Genomic DNA, 26,293 nt, shown 5'->3' with positions numbered 1-26,293 from the left:
AGATAAAAGAGTCGTCATTCCATAGTATAAAGACCTGATCAGACCCCACTTGGATTATTCTCAGATTTGGTCTTTCTTGGGGAAGGAGCAAGAAACAAGGAGTCATCTGTGGAAGTTATGAAAGGAAGCTGTGAGCAAGTGGGTGATGAGTGTTTTCTTTGCATGGAGGGTCGTTGAACCATAGAATACATTGCCTGATAGAGTGGTAAGAGCACGACTGGTCAACGAGTTCAAGGAGTGGTACAATGATAGACTGTATTTTCTAGGATGGGCCTCCCACGATAAGTCTTGTGACTCCATGGAGACCTGAATATTAATAATAATAATAAGATGGAAGATGAATGTTACATAAAAAAATAATATATATATATATATATAAAACAAGGATCTGTATTTAAGTTTTGTATATCTAGAAAAGGCATATGACAAAGTGTCAAGTGAAGAGCTGCTTAAAAATTTATAATGATATGGTGTAAATGGGATATTACTGACAGCAATATTTAGTATTATTACGTGACACCTGTCCATGCGGTTTTGCACTTCGCAACCATATGCCTGGGAAAGAGTGTCTTGTATTCGATTCCCATCGCTGATGTGAGGAGCTTAAGGATCTTTCTCAGACATAGCCAAGTTAGCCGGTCTTGGGCGTGGACCATAGGGATTTTCTCCCCAGTTTATCTGAGGTTTTTCCTCCTGCAAGCAGGCAAACCGGCCCCGTGAACACACAAACACACACTTCTACAGACATAGGATGCCTCCAGAAATAAGGAGTAACCAACTTATTCTGTAGGATTATGGTAAACCTACGCGTAGATTTACCAAAATCACACTTAGATTTACAGAATCACATGTAAACCTACACGATAAAAATTGTAGGTCTACGCGTGAGTATAAATCAGGGAGTGACACCTTCAAGGAGTCCAAAAACTCGTCAAGGGAGGCACTCTACTCTGTAACTCTCCTTCTGCAAAATTTAATCCAGCAACTACAGAGAACCCCTAATTGTCTACACACAATGGCATCTACTGCTCACAACCACTAGTATTCTTTGTCTGTAAATAGTGTATGTGTGTTCGTTCTCAAGGCCAATTTGTCTGTCAGCAGGATTAAGAAACCCCAGTTTCCTCCTGGAAACTGGGGTTTCTTAATCCTGTAGAAACCTTGCAACCTCTATATGAGATTGGCTCAGTCTCCATTTATCTTGTAAGTCAGGATAGTAATATATATTTTAAAAATGGCGTACATGTCTAAAGAAATTTTAATTTCATATAAACTCCTATATATTTTGCTCAGTGTAATATCAGTATAAAGAAGTGAAAATAATCAGTGAGCATTCCACAGAAATAATCTGTGGAATGTATAGAGAACTGGTTTACAATATTCAAACTGAATCACAATAGTAGAATGCATAGCATGAGTATCCTTCCTCATTTGTCTGTCACAGCTGAGTGAACAGAATCATGCATTATTTAGAGTTCAAGTATAGTTATGTATTCAAGTCTAACTAAATCAGTGATTAAATAAAATTATGAGCAGTTTATAGCAATTACTTCCCAGAAATTTGAGACAGGCTTCACACTGTCATCCATCACAAAAGACAATTATTATCAAAAGTCTTGTTCATAGAGCTCACATAATTTATATGTTGAGTTTCCTTCCATTAGAAGAATTAAATAAAATAAGAATCACTAAGACATCACTCAGAAAATAATCAGTGTATATCACATTATAGTCAGACTACATCATCTGATGTTAGAAGGATTTCCACATCCTGCCTTAGAGGGATGTCTAAACAAACAGCATGAATTCTTCGCAAATATAATCTATATATTACTTTCAGACCAGTTCAGAGGCTATTCTTTCCTAGCATCCACCAAGGATAAATTTCTACTTCTTTCCTTATATAGTATTTAATCTTATCAGAATGGATGGACTGGCCATTTGGCTAAGATTAGAATCCATCACCAAGATCATATGAAATTTTTATTATAAGAAGATTCTGACCTTGTTTCTCATGGTTCTATGCTTGGTCAGTAAGTGGAATGCATTGCCTGACATTGCGGTGAATGCAGATGTATTGAATGAGTTTAAAGCATGGTTTGATAAGCTTTGCGTGTAATAGTATGTACCTCCACATGTTGAGTCTTTTGACTCCATGAAGGCCTGGAGTTAACAATAATTAAGAAATCACAAACATGCATACCAATAGCAGGATTCAAACCCAGAGCTTGCTGGTTGGAGAGAAGACACTATAACCACTCAGCCTACTAGGCCAGACAAATTTCCATGATTTTGCAACCATTTGTGTTAAAATAGAAAGTTCGATCGTGAAAATGCCTATTTAACATAAATCTGGCTTGTTTTTCCTCTTCACCAAGTATCTCCTCCACAGTTTTTCTTAGTCTCGTCTCAAGTATTCTTGTATAAATCTTATCTCTTATCTGGAATACTCAGTATGGAAATTCCTTTGTAATTCTCACACTCCATTTTTTTTTTTATTTTTAAAAAAAGATACTAAGAGTTGATGAGCTGATGAGCTCCAGCCAAGGAGAATAGAAGTTGAATTGCAGGATAGAGAAAAGAGCACATTTGAGGCCATTTGGTGTGAGATTGTGGCTAGCAGAACTAAATATACAATTGGGTGCTGCTATAGACCAGGTGATGGAAAAGATGGTGGTGACAGTATGCACAAGCAAATAGAAGAAATGGGTGGAAGGAGGGTGATTATTATGGGAGATTTCAACTATCGTCGCATTGATTGGAGTTAGGAGAGGACACACGGAAGGAAGGAACTGGATTTTATGCGGTTATTAAGGGATAACAATCTGCGACAGCATGTAATGGAAAATACTAGGGGTCAGAGAGTGCTTGACCTAGTAATTACATCTGAGGATTTGGCTGTAACAAATATGACCACATTGCCACCAATCGGTGAGAGTGATCATAGGGTCTTAACTTGGGAGGTGGCTAAAGGTGTAGAATTTTCAATTAAGACAGGGTACATGTGGAATTATTGGGCTGGAAAGCATGACAAGCTTAGGAGTTTGATTGGTTCAGTGCCATGGCATGTACAACTGCAAGGACTAGAAGTTGATAGTGCATGGGAGGTAGTTAAGAAGTGCTTGCATGAAGCAATGGCTGACTGTATACCTAGAGTCCGAATAATAAATCAAGTAGGGGTTAAATGGATGAATAACACCATTAAGCTTGAGTTGCAAAAAAAGAAACAACTATGGAGGGAATTTAAGGAGAAGGGTGACCGGCAGGCACATGAACGGTATAAAGCACAGGCCAGAAGGGTGACGAGTGTGGTAAGAAAAGCAAAAAAGGATTACGAAAGAACATTGGCCATGCAGGCTAAAGAGAATCCTAAACAGTTTTTTAGATATGTAGCAAGTAAAAGGAAAAATGTACATGGCAGATTGATTTTAAAGAATGCCGATGGTAGGGAGGTAACTGAATCAGTTGAGATAGTTGAGTTACTGAGTGAGCACTTTGCAAAAGTATATCATCCAGGTGGTGACATTGCAGAAACGAATAAACCAGTAGATTATACGGGAATTGTGGTTAATGAAGTGGAGGTGAGTAGTCTATTGCATAACCTCAATGTCAATACATCTGTGGGATTGGATGGTATACCAGCTCGTGTTGTACGAGAAGCAGCTAAAGAATTGTCAGTACCCTTGACCATTTTGTTTAATTTGAGTCTCGGGTCTGGGTTAGTTCCGAGGGGGTGGAAAGAGGGGAAAATAGTTCCACTGCATAAAGGTGGTTCCAAGACTGCTGTAGTAAATTACCGACCGATTAGCATATCAGGAATCATTGTCAAGGTCTTAGAGAAAATAGTCAAGAGGAAAATACAAGATTGGATAGAAGAAAATGGGATACTGTATCGGGGACAGCATGGTTTTGTGAAGGGTAGGTCATGCCTCAGTAACTTGCTCACGTATTATAACACAGTGACGGCTGAACTGGATAAGGGTAATGGGTTTACGGTGATTCTACTGGACCTTGCCAAGGCCTTTGACAGGATTCCACATGGAATTCTAATCAGTAAATTGCAGCATATGGGAATGGACATAGGGTTGGTGAGATGGATAGGAGGGTGGTTGACGGAGAGATATCAGAGAGTGGTTTACTCGGGAGTAGAGTCCACAAGACGGCCTGTGACTAGTGGTGTGCCACAAGGATCTGTTCTTGGACCACTGCTGTTTAATTTGTTCATAAATGATATAGGAAATGATCTGAGAGGAACAGTTCATTTGTTTGCGGATGATGCGAAGTTGGGTAGGGCAATAGTGAATGCAGATGACGTCAAAATTTTGCAGGATGATTTGGATAGATTGGAGGTCTGGGCTAAGGAGAATGGATGTCAGTTTAATGTGGCAAAATGTAAGGTTATGCATTTTGGGGTGAAAAGATTGGCGGCAGTTTACTGCATTGGTGGAACCGTGCTCCAGGAAATTGATGAGGCACGAGATTTAGGAGTGTTGGTAGATAAGGAATTGAAATTTAGGGGACACATTGCAAAAGTGACCAAAACAGCTCATCAAATCACTTGGTTGCTGAAGAATACGATGACAAGCAGAGACAAGCAGGTTATTGTTCCTCTGTATCGAGCCTTGATAAGACCCCATCTAGACTACTGTGCTCAGATTTGGTCACCTAGGTTTCTTCTTGATGGGGAGGAGGTGGAGAGGATCCAGAGGCGAGTGACCAAGATGATAGCAGGTCTGTGGAATGAACCGTATGAGAACAGGTTGAGGATTTGTGGGTTGCAAAAATTGGTTGATAGGCGGAGGAGGGGAGATATGATTGAGACATTCAAATTACTGAAGGGTTTCTATAAAATTCATTCAGAAGATATTTTTGAGAACAGGGCTGGTTGTGGGAGGACTAGGGGACATCCATGGAAACTGGGCAAAAGTGTGGTTAGTAAAGGTGTTAGAGCTGGGTTCTTTACTTTTAGAGTAGTGAATGAGTGGAATGCGCTCCCTGAGTCTGTGGTGGATGCTGTGACAGTGAATGAGTTTAAGGCGAGGTATGATAGATACTGTATTAATGTCAAATAGTTGTGATGAATATGATTTGGGGCCTCCCTCGATGAGTCCAATGACTCCCTGGAGTTGCCCGTAATAATAGTAATAATAATAGTAATAATAGTAAGAAAGAAAGATAGACTCCAGTCATTTGGAATTCGAATTTTTGACCATTCCTTTTGAATTATACAATGCAATTATTGTGGTAACGAACACATTTCAGTCTTTCTGTTCAAATATTATCTTATAAATGTAATAGATGACAATGGTGATCTATCTAATTGGTAGTTGCAAAGAAACAAAAAGAAATGAAACAAACTGGAAGTGTACTGAATAAAACTAAATATACTGAACTACATAAAACAACTAGAGCATCTCTAGTTGTTTTATGTAGTTCACTCATATTTGTAGATTTAAGGACTCAAAAACACACGTGTTGAACAGATTATTTTATTAATTACAAATAAAATAAAACTTGACGTTTTGACCTCTATATCGAGGTCATCATCGGAAGAATACAACTGTATACAGAACTAAGCTTTATGTTAAATAGGCATGCTCATGCTTTCTATGTCAGTAAACTAAATCTACGTAGTCAATAAATCTTTTTTCTAGCCTGACCTCTAGTGATAGAAAGGAAAAACTAAATTAAATAAAGAAAGAAATAACATTATAAAAAAAAAAATATATATATATATATATATATATATATAAAAAAAAAAAAAAAATATATATATATATATATTATAAATAGATAAATGCAACTACAATAAACCTACAATAAACTGTTAGAGTCCTCATGTATTAATATTCTGGATAGTTACAAAATGATTTTTTTCAGTTGCTATTGAATGTTCTAAACACTTCACCAGGTTGTCTTCTTGTAGTGGGAATTTTTCTAATGCTAGTTTAGGATGTTATACAGGTTTTTCTAGCATTAGAAAAATTCCCACTACAAGAAGACAACCTGGTGACCTGGTGAAGTGTTTAGAACATTCAATAGCAACTGAAAAAAATCATTTTGTAACTATCCAGAATATTAATACATGAGGACTCTAACAGTTTATTGTAGGTTTATTGTAGTTGCATTTATCTATTTATAATATATATATAATTTATATATATATATATATATATATATATATATATATATATATATATATATATATATATATATATATATATATATATATATATATATATATTTTTTTTTTTTATAATGTTATTTCTTTCTTTATTTAATTTTGTTTTTCCTTTCTATCACTAGAGGTCAGGCTAGAAAAAAGATTTATTAACTACGTAGATTTAGTTTACTGACATAGAAAGCATGAGCATGTAGCTTGGTTCTGTATACAGTTGTATTCTTCCGATGATGACCTCGATATAGAGGTCGAAACGTCAAGTTTTATTTTATTTGTAATTAATAAAATAATCTGTTCAACACGTGTGTTTTTGAGTCCCTGAATCTACAAATATGAGTGCTGATCACCGTGTAACCCTAAAAGAAAGAATTATGTAGTTCAGTAGAAAGGAAGAAATACAAAAGTTCAATAGTCAACTTATGCAACATATGACTGAGGACAGTCAGATCCTTAAAAAAAAATAAATAAAAATAAAAGAAGAAAGAAAAAAAAAAAACAGCAGCAGCACATAAACAGTTGCAGCCAATCTACAAGAATAGAGCATAACTAGAGATAGATATGCATAGTAAAAATAACTGAAGAATTTTATTCAGTATTATATCAGGATGACAAAACAAATTTAAAAAGATAACTGTGAAAAAAACTGAAATGCCAAAATTCTATCAGAAGTTATGTGGAGCATCCAAAGCATGACAAATGGAAAAACAGTGAGGATAGAGTCATAAGCTGAACTTCTAGAAGCAGGTGGGGAAGTGATTAACAAATTCTTTGCCAAACTTTTACCCTATATCTGAAGAAAAATGACATGGCAAGAGCATGGAAAAAGGCTATTATTATTTTGAAACACACACACAAAATGGTTAAGTAGAAGACTTAAAAAACTATCAACCTCATAGTCTACTATTGGTAATATACAAAGTGTTTAAAATTTTTTAGCTTATAGGCATTGTGCAACTGCAGATTTTGTACAGCCAAAAGAAGAAGCAGTCTTTAGAAGTGCTTCACCACAATGTGCTATATTTTGTGAAATTACTGAATGAAGATTACTGAATGAAGTAATGAATACTAATTCAGATTATAATAATAATAATAATAATTATTATTATTATTATTATTATTATTACTGTTATTATTATAATTCCAGAACTCCATGGAATCATTGTCTTCACTGTGGGAAATCCATCTTAGACAACACAAAAGTCCATCATACCACTTCTTAAACCCATTCACTGTCAGCATATTCACCACTATATTGGGCAATGAATTCCAATGGTTCAACAACCCTCCATGCAAAAAAAGCCACTTCTCACCATCCTTTCATAACTACCAGGGATGGCCTCTTTTCCTTCTTCCTCTCTCTTGTTCTATAACATGAATCCTCATGTCAATCCTGTAAATACCCATCTCATTTAAATGTCTCAAATCATGTCACCCCTTTGTCTTTTATTCACCAAACTCTGCAGTTTGCATGTCCTCAGACTATCCTCATAATTAACATTGTAGTCCTGATATAATTTTGGTTATATGTCTCTGTATCCTTTCCAGGGTAAATCTATCCTCTTCAAATCCCAGTGAACAAATATGGGCACATAGTCCAGATGTAGCCTGATCACTACTTTATACAATGGAACCACTCTTTTATCTGTATTGGTCAGAGTCCAGCTTACTATTTCCACAATTCTCTGTATTGCCTTTACCACCTTTGCAATATGTGCCCTAAACTTCAAATTTTTATCTACAATCACTCGCTTACATCATTCACTTCCTCTGGTAGAGATCCACCAAAAGAGTATGCAGCCTCCCATCTGTGGATCCCAAATTTCAAGACCTAACATTTAGCTGCATTAAACTTGTATCCCCATTCCTCTGTCCACCTTTCCAGCTTATTCAATCCTCCTCTTGAAGAGCCAGAACATTGGCACTATTAATAATAATCTTACCAAGCTTCATAACATCTGCAAATAACTGAATATCTCCTTGCAACCAGTGACAATAACATTGACATAAAGGTTAAAAAGCAAAGATCCCAGTAATGATCCCTGTCGAACCCCACTTGTGAACTTTCCTTATCCTTGACACAGCTCCTCCTCCTCCAATTTCCAATCCACTTCACTAATCTGTTATCTAACACCATGTGTTGCAGCTTAAATATCATCTAATCAATGCTATCAAATATCTTTCCCTTGCCAACTGCTCTTCTCACTTTATTATAAAAGGCAAGCAAATTACTGAAATAAGAGTGCCCTTCAACAAATCCATGCTGACTTTCACAGACAATATTACCCTCCTCTGCTCAATTTTGTATATGATCCCTTACTAAGTTCTCCAAAACCTTAACAACTACAGAAAAAATACAAACTGGTCTATAGTTTGATGCCTGCATTCTACCACAGTCTTTGTAGAATGTTGCTATTTTACCCTACTTGCAATCGCCAAGCACCTTCCTAGTGGGCTTTGGACACACATATTGTGATGCATAAACTATCTTACTTTGTTTTTAGGTGATAATAATTTTTCATTGAGTTTCATTTTCATGCTTGTTTCATAACTTGTACTTTAAATATTTCTGTGTTTTTCAAGATTGATATCATAAAAATTGATAATTTAAGTATTTTTTTTCCCACTCACTATTTTCTCTTAAATAAATGCTTGCAGCCTGATTATTAAAAATAAAAGTTGAATGTGGCCCACGAGTCATCAAAGGTTGCCGACCCCTGCATTAAACACATGCTACATCACACTAAATCCTGCATATTAATATCATTCAAAACTGATGTCTTGCCCATCAATTTGCTCATAAGCATCAGTACCGTAACAAAGAATGCTTTCAAAATAATATCATGTAATAACAGTCTTGCCCAAACAACATACTTAACAACACAATCAAAAATAAAGAAAATAACACCAATTATATTTAACAATACTGCCAACACTTAATAAAAATAAGGACTTATCTGAGCAACAATGTACAGCAGCCATTACTGGGGATGATGGTAATGCCCTTTTATAAGTAAATAGTAAGATATTTATTAAAAGTATTAAGATATATATTAGATATTTATTTAGTAAGATATTTAGATATCAGCTTGGGGAAGTTTCATGGAGGGAGGAACTGGAAGACCAGGATATCATTAGTGCTTGGGAAATTGTGAAGGAATATTTATTAGCAGCAATGGTAAGCTGTATTCCACAAGTGAAAAAAGAGGACACAATTTGGTGTAAATTGGATGACAAACAATATTAAACAGGCACTGCATGTGAAAAGAGGCTATGGAAGAGATATAAGGAGACAGGTGAAGAGTGGATGCATGAAGAACATGAGACACAGGCCAGGACAGTGACTAGTATGGTAAGGAAGGCAAAACTGGAATATGAGAAGAGATTGGCCCCAAGATCCAAAGAAAATCCTAGGGAATTTTTTTAGCTATTAGCCAGTAGGAGGAGAGATGATTGTATAAGAATGACATTGTGGAATAATGGGAATAGAGGACATTTAGATCTTCTAATTCTTCGTCAACCAGATGATAACCTACATTTCTCAGTCTATAGAAAGAAGACTCATACAGGCCATTATATCCATGCTGAATCTCATCACCATCCCAGTCAAAAGGCAGGAACTATTAAAATACTGGTTCATCGAGCCCACTCCTTTTGTTCTTCAGACGATCTTTTACAGAAAGAACTGTAATATATAACTTCTTCCTTTCTATCTAATGGTTATAAGAATTGCTTCATTAAAAGAGCTTTGAGTACTTTTAATATGTCTTCCTCTTCAAATACAGAAGAAATAATGTGCGTTCCTATCCCTTATGTACAAGGCATTAGTGAACATATAGCAAAAGTTTTAAAACCACTGAATACTTTTGTTGCCTTTCGACCGTTTAGAAAAATCTCCACCTTTCTCACTTCTCCTAAGGACAAGCTTCCACATCTTAATTATCCAGGTGTCTACCCAATTCTATGCTCTTGTGGATTATCTTATTTCGGACAAACAGGAAGATCTGCCTCTATTTGGCTAGAAGAACACCACTCTTATACTGAATACTTTAAACCTGAAAAGTCTGGACTTGCAGAACATGCCATCTTCACTAGACATAGAGTTCAGTGGAGAAAGACAAGAGTCCTTCACAAAAGTCGGTTCCTCATGGGGCACCTTTATAAAGAAACATGTGAAACTTTACTTCATTCTCCTAACTTAAACAGATCCGACGGCTTACGTCTATCCCCTTTATGGGAGATAGTACTTTACAAATCAGCTAATCTTTCCTAACTTTTTATTGTATTGATTTTTTTTTTTAAGTAAATTTATTGACCTTTTCAGTTATCGTACACCAGCTACTTAGGTGGCGCTTTTTGGAATTGTCAGTTATTGTTTAATTTTGAGCTTAAAATGTACTGAAGATGCCTGTGACACACAGGCGAAAATTTTACTATTAAATAATCTTTGTACATGAGTTTTCCATTATTAATTTTGTATCTAGAGGACATAGTGGAATTGTTCAATGAACACTTTGTTGGAGTATTTCATCCTGGAGGAGTAAATTTTAATACTAGAGTGATAAGGCAGGTTTCAGTTTTAGAGGTGCAGAAGGAAAGTGTGTTCCAAATACTGAGTACTCTGGATGTCAGTAAAGCTGTGGGAACTGGATGGTATTTCACCACGAGTTTTGAGAGAATGTGCTAAAGAACTGACAGCTCCTTTGACCTGGCTAGTCTGGCTATGGGAAAGATGCCCAGGGAATGGAAGGAACATAAGATAGTGCCATTGCATAAGGGTGGTAGCAGACTGGAAGTGTCTAATTATAGGCCAGTTTGTGAGACATCAGTAGTTGTTAAGATCTTGGAGAAATTAGTGACTGACCGTATACAGCATTGGACAGATAAGGGTAATGTTATCAGTGAGAGTCAACATAGATTTGTTAAGGGGCGCTCTTGTTTTAGTAATATGCTAGCCTTTTATAATAATACAAGAGCAGTAGATGAGGGAAAGGCATATATTGCCATTTTCTTGGATTTAGCAAAGGCATTTGACAGGGTGCCACATGATATGCTGATATTTAAGTTGCAGCACATGGGTTTGTATGTCAGGTTGGTCAACTGGATTCAGGATTGGCTGTCCGATAGGCATCAGAGAGTTGTGTATGGTGAGGCAGTTTCAAGGAAGCAGAAGATTACAAGTGGAGTCCCACAGGGCTAATATTGGGACTACATTGTTTAACCATTATATCAATGACATTGTCAGTGGATTGCAGGGGTATATTCAGTTGTTTGCATTTGATGTGAAGCTGGGAAGGGGTTATTAGTAAGAGTGCGATGTGGAAGCACTGCAAGAGGTGCTTCCCATCTGTCTAGCTTTGAATAAGCTAGACAGATGGGCAAATGAATGGGGGTGTCGGTTTAATGCAGCAAAATGTAAGGTCTTGAGGTTTGGGACACATCATACTCTATTGGAGGAGTTGTACTGGAGGAAACAGGGGAGACAAGAGATCTGAGGGTGATGATCGATAGATGATTGATTGATTGATAGTGGTGAAGGTAACATAGAGCATTGCTGCAATAATGAGAAGAACGCTGACCTGCAGAGATAAAAGAGTTATCATTCCATTGTTTAAGGCACTGATCAGACCACACTTAGACTATTGTTCTCAGATTTGGTCTCCAGGATTTGAAGAAGATAAATTAACTGTGGAAAGGGTACAGAGGCAGATAACAAATGGTTTCAAGATTGTACAATGTTTGTTATGAGGATTGGCTGAGGGAATGTGGACTGCAGAGTTTGGTAGATAGAAGGAGAGGTGATATGACTGAGACTTTAAAACTGTTGAGAGGTGGTTACAGGGTTGACAATGGGGAGTTCTTTTGCTTGGTTGAACAGCTAGAAGGATTGATGACAAGGGGCCATCCCTGGAAGATATGAAAGGAAGCTGTGAAAAAGAGGGTGAGGAGTGGTTTCTTTGCATGGAGGGTGGTTGAACTGTGGAATGCATTGCCTGATAGAGTGGTGAGAGTGAGAACGGTCAATCAGTTCAAGGAGTGGTATGATAGACTTTGTGTTTCCTAGGAGGGACCTCCTGCGATGAGTCTTGATAGACTTTGTCTTTCTTAGAAAGGACCTCCTGTGATGGGTCTTTTGACTCCATAGAGGCATCAATAATAATATGATGATGATGATGACAGATGCTTGAAAGAAGAGAGTGTGAGGAACCGTTTTAGGGAGAAGGTGTTAGAGAAGATTTTGGATGGACTAGAAAGTGTAGAAGATTAGTGAAGACTGTGCAATTGAGGTGCTTGGTGAAACATCCAGAAAGATTAGAGAGCAAAAGGAGGGTTGGTGGCAGAATAATAATGTACAAGAAGCAGTGATGGCTAAGAGGAAGGCAAAGCAGAAGTGGGACAAGTCAAGAGTGGAAGAGGAGAGAGAGAAAAAGCGAGAAGCCAAGAGAGTTATTGCACAGGCAAAGGCCATGGCATATCAAGACCTTTATGATCAATTAGAAACAAAGAAAGGACAGAGAAAGATTTATCGATTGGTAAAATGTAGAAATAAGGCATCAAAGGACATCATACATGTGAGGCAGATCAAAGACTCTGGAAGAAGGGTATTAAGGAGGGATGTGGATATAAGAAACAGATGGAGATATACTTTCTCCACTCTTCCAGGGTCTTTTTAAGCTTCTCTCGGGATGATTTGCAGAGAACAATATCATTGGCAAACATCATGTTCCCTGGTGCCTCCTTCTTGACGTCCTCCACTAGTACATCCATGACCAGATCAAAGAGGTAGGGGCTCAGAGTTGATCCCTGATGGAGCACTAAGCCAATGAGGAACCCCTCTGTCATGCCAACACTAGACCTGACCTGAGTTTTCGCTCCCTCATACATCTCCTTCACCAACGTCACATACTTTTCCGACACCCCCTTCTTCCTCATACACCTCCATACCTCCTGTCTGGCCACTCTGTCGTACACCTTTTCCAGGTCTATAAACACCATATGTAGCTCCGCCTGCATCTCCCTATATTTCTCCATCAATCGCCTTAGCGCAAATATTGCATTCGTTGTCCCTCTTCCTTGCATAAATCCAAACTGCTCCTCACCAAGTTTTGTTTCCTGCCGTATCCTTCTTTCAATTCCTCTTTCCCATATCTTCAACATATCTTTTCCTGGTATCTTTTCCTGTTGGGCTATTTTCCTCATCAGATCCCATAACATGTCTACGCCCTCGCTGCCCAAGCTTCTCCAGGTATCTGGTCCTCCCCCACAGCCTTTCCATTCTTTGTTTTTCTTGCAGAATACACTTCCTCTCTGCTTAAGTCCTGCACCGATCCTTCGTTTGCCTTTCACACCTCTCTCTCTTGGATTCTCCTCATTTAGTAGATTACGAAAATATTGTTCCCATCTTCTTCTGATTTTGTCCTCCTCTTGTAGTACTACTCTTGTGGCGTCCTTTATCTGCTTAACTAATGTTATGTCTTTCGAGGTCTTATCTGTAGCTTTTGCTATTCTCAGCTTCACCACCGTTTCTCTCCAGTACTTCATAAACCTCTTCAACTGCCCTCACCCTTGCCACAACTCTCTTTGCACTTTTCTTCGCAAATCTATATGCCTCCTTGTCGGCTCTAGTTCCAGCCATGTCCCATTTTTTCTTTGCTTCTTTCTTTTCCCTGATCTCCAACTGCACCTCCTCATTCCACCACCATGCCTCCTTATCCTCGGGTGGCCCCTTTCCTGATGTTATACAGAGCACCTCTTCTCCAATTTTTCTAATATTCTGACTATTTACATCCCACCATTCTTCCACATCCTCTGGAAACTTCATTCCTTCCAATACCTTTTCTTTAAACTCATTCCTTGGACCTTCTTCTTCAAATCTTTCTGCCACTTCCCTCTATTCTTCTTTTCCCCTTTTATATCACAGCCTACCACAACCAACCTGTGCTGTGCCACTACACTTTCTCCATTAATCACTTTACAGTTTTTTACCTCCTACAGATGTTTCCTTCTGCACATAATATAGTCAATCTGACTAATCCTGTCCTCACTCTTATAAGTTATCAGGTGTCCAACTCTCTTTTTAAACCACGTGTTAGCTATAGCCAGGTCGAAGGCCACAGCATGCTCTATGATTCTTTTACCTTCTTCATTTGTTCTACTCCAATCCCCATGCACCCGTTCTTCACCACTTCGTCGCCTTCCTACATGCCCATTTAGGTCTGCTCCAATGATCACTCTCTCACGATCAGGGATTCCCATTACTACCTGGTCTAGTTCTCTCCAGAATGCCTCTTTCTCCTCCTCATCACAACCTGCTTGTGGAGCGTATCCACACACTATCACAGTCACACTTCCTCCAATCTCAAGTTTAATACTCATAATCTGATCGTTCTTCCAGCACACCTCGCAGACTCCACCCTCAGCTCCTTGTCGATAATGATTCCAACTCTGTTTCTTCCATTCTCATTCACCCCGCTGTAAAACAGTTTATATCCTTCCACCAGCTCCTTTGCTTTATTGCCCTTTCACCTTGTCTCCTGCATGCACAAGATCTTCAGCTTCCTTCTTCTCATCATGTCTACTATCGCCTTACTCTTCTCATTGATTGTATCCACATTCAGCGACCCGATTCTTACTTCACACACTCTCTCTTTTTAAAACCAGGGATGAAATGTCTCCCACAACAAATGGAAGTAGTTATTATGGCCATGGTTGGGACAATAAATTATTAATTTCTGCAATTTCATACCCAAACTACTGCATCAGTAATGACTGAAAAGAAATAGAAATACAAACCTCTGCTTTAAATGCTATCTTCAAATTTGGACTTGAAATATTCTTCATGTACTTAATAAACCTATATTAAAGAAAAAATCCGATTGTTGAATTTAAATTGCTGAACTACAAACTGAGTAATGTTTCTGATAATTTAATATAGAATCACTAGGGCTTAAAAATATTTTAGCTATTGAACTGAATGAATCTTAGGGAAGGACAAAAGCTTTGTTATAGGAACACAAATTTAAAAAAAAAAGTTTATAAGCAGGTGGTTGAAAAGTTCTCAGCCTAACAATGAAAAAACGAATTCATAATTTCAAAATTATTTTTATTTTTCAACATAATCTCCCTTAAAACTAATACATTTATTCCAGCGATGCTCCAGCACCATTATCCCATCCCTGTAGTGGTTCTCAACGAGATCTGCAAAATAACCCTCTACAGCTATCACCTCTTGATTGGAAGAGGTGATTGCAGCTGCAATCACCTCTTCCAATCAAGTCCTGGTGAAAGACATGCACTGTCCTGGTGAAAGACAGATCTGGATTTTTTTCTTCTGCAAACCAGGTCTTTTTACACAAATTTTTTCGTCTAGTCTGGTTAAAAGATCAGAATCATATTCCCCGGTTATTGTTTTACCCTTTTCTGCTTTTAGTCCTTTCTTTTAGGCTTGCACGGTGATCCAAATGCATTTTTGAAAATTATGGAGACAACTACCGTGTTTGAATAAAAACTTTAGTTTAATATAACTAAAATCTACAATTCGACCTTTATGTCAAGGTCATCTTCTGGAGCGTACAAATATACACAAGAAACAAGCTATAGTACAATCAAACTGGTTCGTTAAAGACACTGACCAACTGCTACCACAATTGTTGGCCTGACCTCTGGTGAAAAAAAAAAAAAAAAAATTATACATCAATGCTAGAGTCCTATTATTTGTGTTGTCTGCTATATACATATATTAACATTATTCCAGCCAGTTGGAGTGGAATGGTTTCTAATACTAGCGGATTGGCTAGAGTCCTGACTTATGTTGAATATTTCATATTAGGTTGGCTGAATGTGTGCCATACAGATCCTTGGAATTTTCATACCATCTTTGTTATTGATATTTGGGTGGTTTATCAGGATTTCGCAGGATTCCTTAAATTTTCTTTCGTACCAGGTTTTTGTGCAGTGTAAGGAGCAGGTGCTTTTCCATTTGATTTGGTGTAAGGTGTTAAGTGCGTGGTCTGAGAGGCCTGCTTCACCATAACGGTTATATTTAATGTGTCTAAGTGTTCTTTCTTGCGTATAGGGATTGTCCGTCCTGTTTCACCAATGTACGGTAAGTTACAGGTGCAGCGGATGCAACAGACTCCAGGATGTGCTAATAGGAGGAGAGGATCCTTAGAGGAGCTGAATATGGTTTTAAGTTTAGTGGGTGGTTTAAGGGTGGCATTGAGGTTATAATGTTGTAGGATTCTGTTGATTTTTTCTGATAACCGTTTAATGTATGGGATGGCTATGGTTTTACTGTAATCTAGATTCGTTTTTGTTGTGGTTTTATAGAGTATTTTTTATTGATGGTAATTTTGATAGCCATTATTTATGAATATGTCACTAATGATTTTTAGTTCTTGTTTCAGGGCTTGCTGGTTAGAACAAATAGTTGTCGCTCTGTTTTTAAGGGTGTTAATGACTCCATATTTTTGTGCTGGGTGGTGGTATGAATTCTCATGTATGTATTGGCCCATGTGTGTGTCGGTTTTCGGTAGACAGTAAAGGATAGACTGCCTGAAGGAAGATGTGTAACTAGTATGTCTAGGAATGGGAGCGAATTTTGGTTTTCGATTTTGATGGTAAATTGTATGCGTTTGTGTTGTTTGTTTAGGTGGCTGAGGAATGTGTTTAGCGTTTGTCGCCTGTGCGGCCAGATCGCGAACACGTCGTCGACGTATCTGAGCCAGACTGTCGGTCATAGCGTGGCAGAATCAAGAGCCCTTTGCTCAAAGGTTTCCATGTAGAAGTTATCGATTGGGGGGAGGGATAATGGTGAGCCCATGGCTGTACCTTCCTTTTGTAGGTAGAATTTGTTTTGCCACATGAAGTAACCGGACTTTAGTACGTGGGCAAAGAGGGCCGTAATGTCATGCGGAAATTTGTTCTGTAGTAGGAGAATTGTGTCATTGATGGGGACATTAGTGAAAAGGGCAGAAATGTCAAAACTGACTAATAAGTTGTCTTTGTCGAGTGTTATGTTTTTGATTTTGTTTATAAAGTGTTGTGTGTTTTTTATGTAGGAGGGGGAATGACCTACCAACTACTTGAGTGTTGCCGCTAATTTCTTGGCTAGGTGGTAATTGGGACTGTCTATTCCTTCCACGATTGGTCGAAGGGGCACATTTTGTTTGTGTATTTTTGGAACCCCATATATTCTGGGGGGTCGGGCGTAGTGGGGTTTGAGTTTTTTAACCGTATCTGGTGGCCAAGAAGTGACGGACTTTAGTAGTTTTTCTGTTTTTTTATCCTTTTTGTTGGGTTATAATTTACCATTTTATATGTGTTGTTATCGGCTACTAGTTGGTTCATTTGCAGTATGTATGTTGACCTGTCAAGGACAACAGTGGCACTGCCTTTATCTGCTTTCATTATTATTATGTTTTGTTTGGCTTTTAATGATTTAATTGCTGCTAATTCTGTTTTAGTCAGGTTGTTCTGTATGGTTTTCTTGGTATTTAGGACATTACTGGTTTCTAGTAATATTTTATCTGCTATATTGTTAGGTAGGGATCTGATGCCTCTTTCAATATGGTAGATAAAATCCAATTTGTTTACCTTTTTCAGTGCTATTGCGTAGTTCAGTCCTTTATTCAGTAACGTAAGTTCGCTGTTGTTCAGGGTGTGGCTTGATAGGTTAATCACATGGTTCTTGCTTGTCGGTGGTTGGTCGCCCCTTGTCTCCCTTGTTTGTTGTTCATTGTTGTTTCTCGGGGAGGAAGTCCTCTGATTGGGTGGATTCCTGTGATCGGCCGCCATATTTTGCCGTTGTTTCAACCTGTGGAATTTTTTCTTGAGTTTTTCTTTATTCTTTTCCAGGGTATGCTTGGCCGAATTGTCAGTAATTCTTTCAAGTGTTTGTAGAATGTCTGGATTAACATAGTTTGATAGTTCTGATTGTAATTTAGAAACCAGATTTTGTGTTGTAGCTAGGTTTTGGCGGGCTGTTTGGATCTGTTCTCTAAGCATTGCTTTTTCTGTGCGGTCATAGATACGGAGTGCCTTAGCGGAAGTAAATTTCTTTTTTAGCCTGATGCAGATCGGAATGAGGTTATTGTCTCTGCATCTTTTTAAAAAGGCCAGCCGATTGATCAGGAGAGAAATACGAATCTTTAGCTTACCATAGCGATTGCAGCGCTTGTGGGTATCATTTCCATGGATGATCTGAATCCTTTCTTTTAGGCTTGCACGGTGATCCAAATGCATTTTTGAAAATTATGGAGACAACTACCGTGTTTGAATAAAAACTTTAGTTTAATATAACTAAAATCTATAATTCGACGTTTCGACCTTTATGTCAAGGTCATCTTCTGAAGCGTACAAATATACACAAGAAACAAGCTATACTACAATCAAACTGGTTCATTAAAGACACTGACCAACCTGTTGTCTTGTGTATATTTGTACGCTCCAGAACATAAAGGTCGAAACATCGAATTGTAGATTTTAGTTATATTAAACTAAAGTTTTTATTCAAACACGGTAGTTGTCTCCATAATTTTCAAAAATGCAAAATGCTTTTAGCATTCCAAAACACCGATGACATTACCTTTCCTGCTGATGGACCCTACTTTGTCTTCTTTGGCGCTGAACAAGTCCACTGTTTTGACTGCTGTTTGGATTCTGGTGTGTGTAATGGTGAATCCAAGTCTCATCCATAGTAATAAATCGATGCACAAAATCAGTTTTATTCTTGTTAAAATGCTCCAAGCACTGTTCAGAGATTTTAATGCAAGTGCGTTTTTGATCTGCTGTGAGCAAGTGCAGCACCCATCTTGCGCAAAGCTTTTTCATATGCAATTCTTCATGTAAAATATATCCTACCATTCTTTTGAAATGCCTATAGGCTCAGCAATTTCATGCACTTTGACTCGCTGGTCATCCAATACAATACTGTGCACTTGATCAATGATTTCTGGTGTTGTTACAATTTTTGGTCGTCCTTCACGTGGATCATCTTCAAGGTTGGCACAGCCATGTTTAAACTCGATAGCCTATTTCTTAATTTCCAAAAACGAAGAAGAGTGCCCATAAACTTTTATGAACTTCGAATGAATTTCTTTTGCTATTAAACCTTCTTTTACAAAGAATTTTATAAGTGCTTGATAATCAATTTCATCCATTTCAAGGGATACAGACAACACTTTTGTTTCAGCTGTCTGAAACAAAATGTCTGAAACAAAATGAAACATGGATGCTTCAGAAATTTTGTTTCAGACAGCTGAAACGGATGATTTTCACACGGATGCATCTGACAGATGTACCAACTTAGAAAAAAAAAATCTTGCCGATTGTGCTATTGCAACACATAAAAGAAAGAAGAATAACTTCAATGAATGCAGATGTAGGAAGGTGACATCACAAATATAACTAATACTACTGGACTTTGCAGAGCCGTTTGACAGGATACAACACAGAACTTTATTATGTATATTGGAGCAAATACATAAGGACATAAAGCTAATGACATGGTTAAGAGGATGCCTAATGGACATTCATGAGAGAGAGAGAGTATATGATGAAGTCAAATCAAAGAGGAGCAGGATATCAGTTTCATACCACAGGGCTATATCTAGGCTACTGTTGTTTAATTTTTACATTTGTATCCAAAAGATAATGTAGATGTGTGTTTGTTGAGTTGTTTCCCAATGATACTAAATTAGGGAGAGCAAAATTTAAAAAGGCAATGATAGAGGACCTGCTGGATGATCTAAACAGACAATGTGAACAAGCAATAATGTTGGCAGTTCACTGTGGCAAAGTATAAGGTAAAAAGGATAAAACTAGAATATAATTTCTTGGAAAATTAGTTTCATAAGATTATGCATTCTGGAATGATGAGCTACAAGTTGTGTATTACACAGAAAAGTCGACTCTAAGAAACTGCTGTGGCTAGGAATTATTCATGATGGTAGACAGACAGTTGAATTTCAGAGAACATACTATAAAACTGGATAAAATAGCTCAAAGGATCACCTGGATGTTGGAAGCACACCAATGAATAGAGACAGGGAATTTATTATTATTGTACCTGATATTCTGTATCTGATATGATCACGTCTAGACTGCTTGAATAATTTGGTTGCCAGTTTCCATGGGAATGTGGAAGTTGTGGAGAATATCAAAGGTAAGTGATCAAGATGACGACAGATTTTGTGGAATGCTTCTTACAGAAGATACTGAAAGTTTGTGACTTACAAAATTTGGTTGCTAGGCAGAAAAGAAAGGGAAAAACAAGGAATCAACCACTAACATTTTTTTTTTTAATTTTTGTGACAGCTATCTACAAAAGGTAAACCTATAGTTGTATATTAGTCCTTACAGGTGAGCAATGAGTTTTTTTATTTCTATTTTTATTGCTTTTATAATTATTTCTGCATTTTTATTCATTTTTTTTTCATAATCTGGAAACCTTATTCAAGAGATCAAACATGGAACTTTTTCAAGACACTTCAGACCTCCAATAAGTGGGGTGGTGATCTCACACCAGGTGAAGAATGTTATCTTCTGCTTAAAGATAATAGCTAACATCTGTTTCCATAGCAGAATTTGAACCTGTTAGATGGAGAGAGTAGATATGCTAATGTAACAGATAAATGTTGCTAAGTGTAAAATCTTGAAATATGGTAGGTAAGAATGGGATACAGAGTATAATTAATGGGGAAATTTTGAAGGGTGGAAGAGATAAGTGATCTGGAGCTGGTAGTGGATAGAGACCTGACTTGAATTAACATTTGGGGTCACCTTGTTAAAATTGTGAAACATCCCTATAGATTATGGCAATGATAAGGAAGGGGACCTTGACATGCAGACATAAAGAAGTTATGGTTAAGAAGGAGGACCTTGATATGTAAAAGTAGAGAGGTTATGGTTTCCTTGTATAAGGCCTTATTGGGTTACATATGGACTATTACTGTGCACACATCTGGTCACCCTGGTTTTTAAGGGAATGTGAATATTAGTATTACTTCCAGGCTTCCATGGAGTCCAAAGGCTCATTGCAGCAGATAAAATGCTCACATGCCAATAACTATTATACCCTTGTCTTGAATACATTCAATGTTAGAGCATTCCGGCAATGCATTCCACTCACTTGCCATCTGGCATGTAAAAAATCTCCTTTTCACTTTCTTACTCACATGACCCTTGTATTTCCAACAGATGATCTCTCATTCTTGCATCAACAACCATTCTATGAAATAATTCCACTATAATCTATCTGATAGACTCCTCTCACTAACTTATTCATATCAATAATATTACAGCTCATTATTTAAGAGATACTTGTGACATGAGAGGTTTTTTCAATTAACACAAAAAACAAGGGATAAGTAACTATTTATTTAAGGCCATATATTTCAGTTTGAATATTACAGGCAATCATCAGTGATGACAATAGCTAATTACAAAGTAGAATGCAAACAATGGATTGATTTGAAAAAGTAAGAGCCACATGATGTTATACATAAAACAATGCCATGGGATAACTGAGGAAATATTGCAATATTGATAACTGATTAGTTCTTAAAAAATATTGCTGTGTGATTAAAATAAGACTTTCCATATCTACTGTTTATATGGATTCTGCTAATTATAAAAGAAAAGTGGATACGAACATACCAATAAGTGGATTAAAATTCCACTAGCAGACCACTCAGAAAACTGAACTCTTTACAAGATGAAGTTATAAGCCTCGATGGAGATACCATAGAAAACCTTACAAGGCAATTTGCTAGAACCCCTAGGTTTTATTGTTTTCCCAAAGATACACAAGAAATACATTCTTCTTCATCCAATTATCGACTGCACAGATTTATCTACTAACTGAATAGCCAAAATTTTAGCACACCTATTGAAAGCTCAGATTGGCAACTCCTGCTCATTTATAAAAAAATTCTTCAGATTATCTAGATATTTTATTTGTCTCGATATTTATATCTCTGGATATTTTATTTGTCAGAATAATGTTTACAGTCAAGATGAAAGAAACACAATGGTAAGTCTACTCTTCCCCACACTTGCTAACTGACTTTTATTTGCATTTAGAAGACATCCTTTACTCATCCATACACCCTCAGCATTCATTGTGGGTTCATTATATAGATGATGCTTTTGCTATCTGATCCCATAATGATTACATGTTGCCTACTTTTTGTTATTGAATATAAACACCTACTACATCCACGAATTAAATTTAATATGGAAAATGTAAAAAAAAAAAAAAATTGTTCTTTTTAGATATTCTACTCATTTGTTCACCATCAGGTGAATTAATTACTTCCATTTATTGAAAACCTACTTTCACTGGACACTACATTCAACAGCAATTAACTCACCATCCATCACAGAAGACTGGAATTATAAAAGCTTTATTGCAATGTGCTCATACTATTTGTTCTATACCTCAACTATTACAAGAGCTCTTAAACATCAGGCAATATATGAAACTCAGTGGCTTCTCAGAAAGGACCATGAGTAGAGGGAGAGAGGGATAAAACAAGAAGCCATTCCTAGGAACTGTATAAAGAGGTTGTGAACAATGGAGTGAGGAGTAGGTTCTTTGCATAGAGAGTGGTTGTGAATGGAATGCATTGCCTGAGAGTGTGGTGGGCATTGAAACTGTGAATAGGTTTAAGGCAGGGTTCAATGATCCTTTTGCCCTCCTACAATGACTCTTTTGATTCCAAGGAGATCTGATGTTAATAATAATTAATTTACCTTTGGCTTATACTCAACATCATCTATCCTGTAACAGACTGTCCAAGCTTTATTTAGATGTTACCAATTACAATGTTAGTGCATAATATATGACTAATCGCTGGAAAGTTGGAACAAGAACCTGACAGCTATGCCAAAATTTTGTAGTGATTATTATTTTTTTTATTTTAATAAGAATTATTATTTTAATTTAGAAATTATTATGCAGTTTTTTGGAGGTTTCTTTTTAAAAAACTGTAACAAGATACAAAATGTTTAAGTCCAAATCTGCAATTAGTTTTAGAAGTTTCACGCTAATGATCCAGTTTGTTTCCTATAAACACTAAATTAACCTTCAGCTAAATAACACAACAGAATTTATACAAAATATTGGAAAGAGCAGTAAAACAACTTACTCAGATTCCCACATCATAGCAGCAGTATTTTTTTCTGGATCATTGTAGTTCCTTACTGGAATAACTATAACAAGTGCATTTGCACTGGTATAATTCTGACCAATAAAACCTCCAAGCACTACATCTAAAGAATCGAGTGGACCACCATATTTGCCAAAACATTTCATGGAAGTTGGTGCCCTGTATGTACAAAATATCAATTATAATTAATACATTTCTCATTCTTACTTCTCTTTAAATATGATATAGATATTACAGCAAGCAATTACTATAGTGAACTCATATAGAACAGTAAAATGGTTTATTATAGTTGAAAGCTTGCATATATATTGATTTCCTTTATCAAAGTATGGATGACATAGGATTTTGGCAAGGACTTTCTGAGTTCTAGTGAATGAATTTGCATAATGATGTTTGCTATAGTGAAAGATGACTGTATTTTTATTATTGCTAAAGTACACCAATAATGAAAAGATTCTCATTCTTAAAAAGAATTTAATGGCTATAGTAAAAATAGGATTACAGTAAATTAAAAATGTCATCTATTGTGTATTGAAATAAAAATTCCTTTATTTCAATAACATTAAGGTACTTGTGTAAATATATAATGTGAATATAATGTGACTTCTTGTTTCTTATAACCAAAACCTATTGGTTTCAGCTATTAAGAAAGGCTTTGGAATTATAAAGCAGGCAATTATGACAAGTTAAGGATCAGCTTTCAGCAGTGCCATGGCATAAGAATGGAGGGGAGAGATATTGGTGGTGGATGGGAGTTGGTCATAGGACATTTGAAAAAAGCAGAAGGACAAATCAGACTGAAGTAAGATGGATGAATAGCCTCATTATACAACAGTTGCAGACAAAGAAGAAAGTTCATATTTATGAATTGGACACAAAACACACGTGTTGAAAAGATTATTTTACTGATTAATAATAAAATAATAACTTGACGTTTCGACCCCTGTATTGAGGTCATCTTCAGAAGGATACATGTGTATAAGAACAAGCTACATGCTGTTGTACTCTATACAAGTAAATTACATCTACGTTGTTAACTAATCTTTTTTCTTAGCCTGCCCTCTAGTGATATTAAAAAATTAAAAAAAAAAAATTAAATAAATAAAAATAAAATAAATAAAATAAAATATAAACAACAATAAAATAAAAACTACAATAAACTCTGCTAAAGTCCTCATGTACTAGGATTCTTCTGGAATTATACAGTTTATATTGTTATATTACGATTATCTTCTGGATTTGTACAGTACAGGTTGCTATTGAATGTTCAGGAGGGAAAAAAAAAAAAAAACTTCACCAAGTCTTCTTGTATTGAGATTTTTCTTCGTGGTTGCTATGAAGGTTGTAGATGGGTCCTCCACATTCTTGGAATTGTTAGACCATCATTTTTATTCATATTCGGATCATGTTTGAGCATTTCACATGCTTCCTTGAATTTTCGCTCGAACCAGGTTTTGGTGGTGTGTAGGGACTTGGTACCTTTCCAGTCAATTCTGTGGTATGTTTGGAGTGCGTGGTCAGAAAGGCCGGTTTTTCCAAAATGGAGGTATTTTATGTGACGTTTGTGTGCATCCTTTCTGATTGGGATTGTTTGTCCTGTTTCCCCTATGGATGGTATGTTACATGTGCAATCTATTTTGTAAACCCCTGGGTGGGCTAAGTGTGGCAGGGGATCCTTGGAAGAACTGAGTAGGTGTCCTAATTTTGTCGGATGTTGTATTTGTGTAGTGTTCTATCTATTTTTTCTGAAATGCCTCTAACATATGGTATAGCAATAGCATTCTTGAAATCTTTTTTGTTATTAGTGGTATCTTTGTGGAGGATCTTTTTTTTTTTTTTTTTTTTTTTTTCCTCCTGAACATTCAATAGCAACCTGTACTGTACAAATCAAGAAGATAATCATAATATAACAATATAAACTGTATAATTCCAGAAGAATCCTAGTATGTGAGGACTTGAGCAGAGTTTATTGTAGTTTTTATTTTATTTTTGTTTATTTTATTTTATTTTATTTATTTATTTAATTTTTTTTTTATCACTAGAGGGCAGGCTAAGAAAAAAGATTAGTTAACAACATAGATGTAATTTACTTGTATAGAGTGCAATAGCATGTAGCTTGTTCTCATACACATGTATCCTTCTGAAGATGACCTCAATACAATGGTCGAAACGTAAAGTTATTTTATTATTATTAATCAGTAAAATAATCTTTTCAACACGTGTGTTTTGTGTCCCTAAATTCATAAATATGAATGCCGATCACCGTGTAACCTTAAAAGAAAAAGAAGAAAGTTGTGGATGGAATATAAAGAAAAAATGATCAGTATGCCATTGAGGCAGTACAAGGCAAGAAGGGCAACTGTATGGTAAGGAAGCAAAACTAATTATGAGACAAAGCTAGCTGATGAGGCCAAAGTAAAATATAAACAGTTCTTTTGCTATGTGGCAAGTAAAAATGATTACTTTAAAAAGTGCAATGGTGGAGAGGTAACAGAAGCAAACCAAATAGCTGAATTACTAATTGAGCATTTTGCAAGGGGGTATACAATGTGGGCAGGGATGCCACATGTGACACTAACTGATGGGAGAATAGAGGTTAAAGAAATAGAGATACTTAAAATATTGTACAACCTCAATGTGAATACAGTCCTGGTATATTAGCCCAAGAATGTACAAGGGAATTATAAGCTAATAATGAGAGAAAGCTAACTGACTGATGAGACCAAAAGAAATCCTAAACAGTTCTTTTGCTATGTGGCATGTAAAAGGAAGAATGAGTTTAAAAAGTGCTGATGAGGTAAGAGAACCAAACCAAATAGTTGAATTACTGAGTGAGCACTTTGCTGAGGGAGGGGGGGGGGGAAGGATCATCTAGGTGGTGACATTGCAATGCCAGATGTGACATTGACTGATAAGAGAATAGAGGTTGAAGAAATGGAGGTGC

At 36.6% G+C, this 26,293-nt stretch overlaps 1 protein-coding gene across 1 annotated transcript in view; it reads right to left on the bottom strand.

The window, feature by feature from the left end:
- LOC150094662 (NPC intracellular cholesterol transporter 1-like) overlaps positions 1 to 26,293 on the bottom strand; it is a 559,930-nt gene that overhangs the window by 370,390 nt on the left and 163,247 nt on the right. The window contains exons 9-10 of the mRNA XM_090411614.1: positions 23,329 to 23,508; positions 14,972 to 15,032 (exon numbers count right to left, since the gene is read on the bottom strand). Of these exons, the coding sequence (XP_090267740.1) occupies positions 14,972 to 15,032; positions 23,329 to 23,508 (241 nt within the window). The remainder of the gene's footprint in view (positions 1 to 14,971; positions 15,033 to 23,328; positions 23,509 to 26,293) is intronic.

The sequence above is a fragment of the Typopeltis vanoorti genome, chromosome 21 (assembly GCF_054136105.1).
Source record: "Typopeltis vanoorti isolate ZY-2024b chromosome 21, IOZ_Tvanoo_1.0, whole genome shotgun sequence".
Taxonomy (NCBI): domain Eukaryota; kingdom Metazoa; phylum Arthropoda; class Arachnida; order Uropygi; family Thelyphonidae; genus Typopeltis; species Typopeltis vanoorti.
This window is presented reverse-complemented; position numbering and strand designations above follow the sequence as displayed.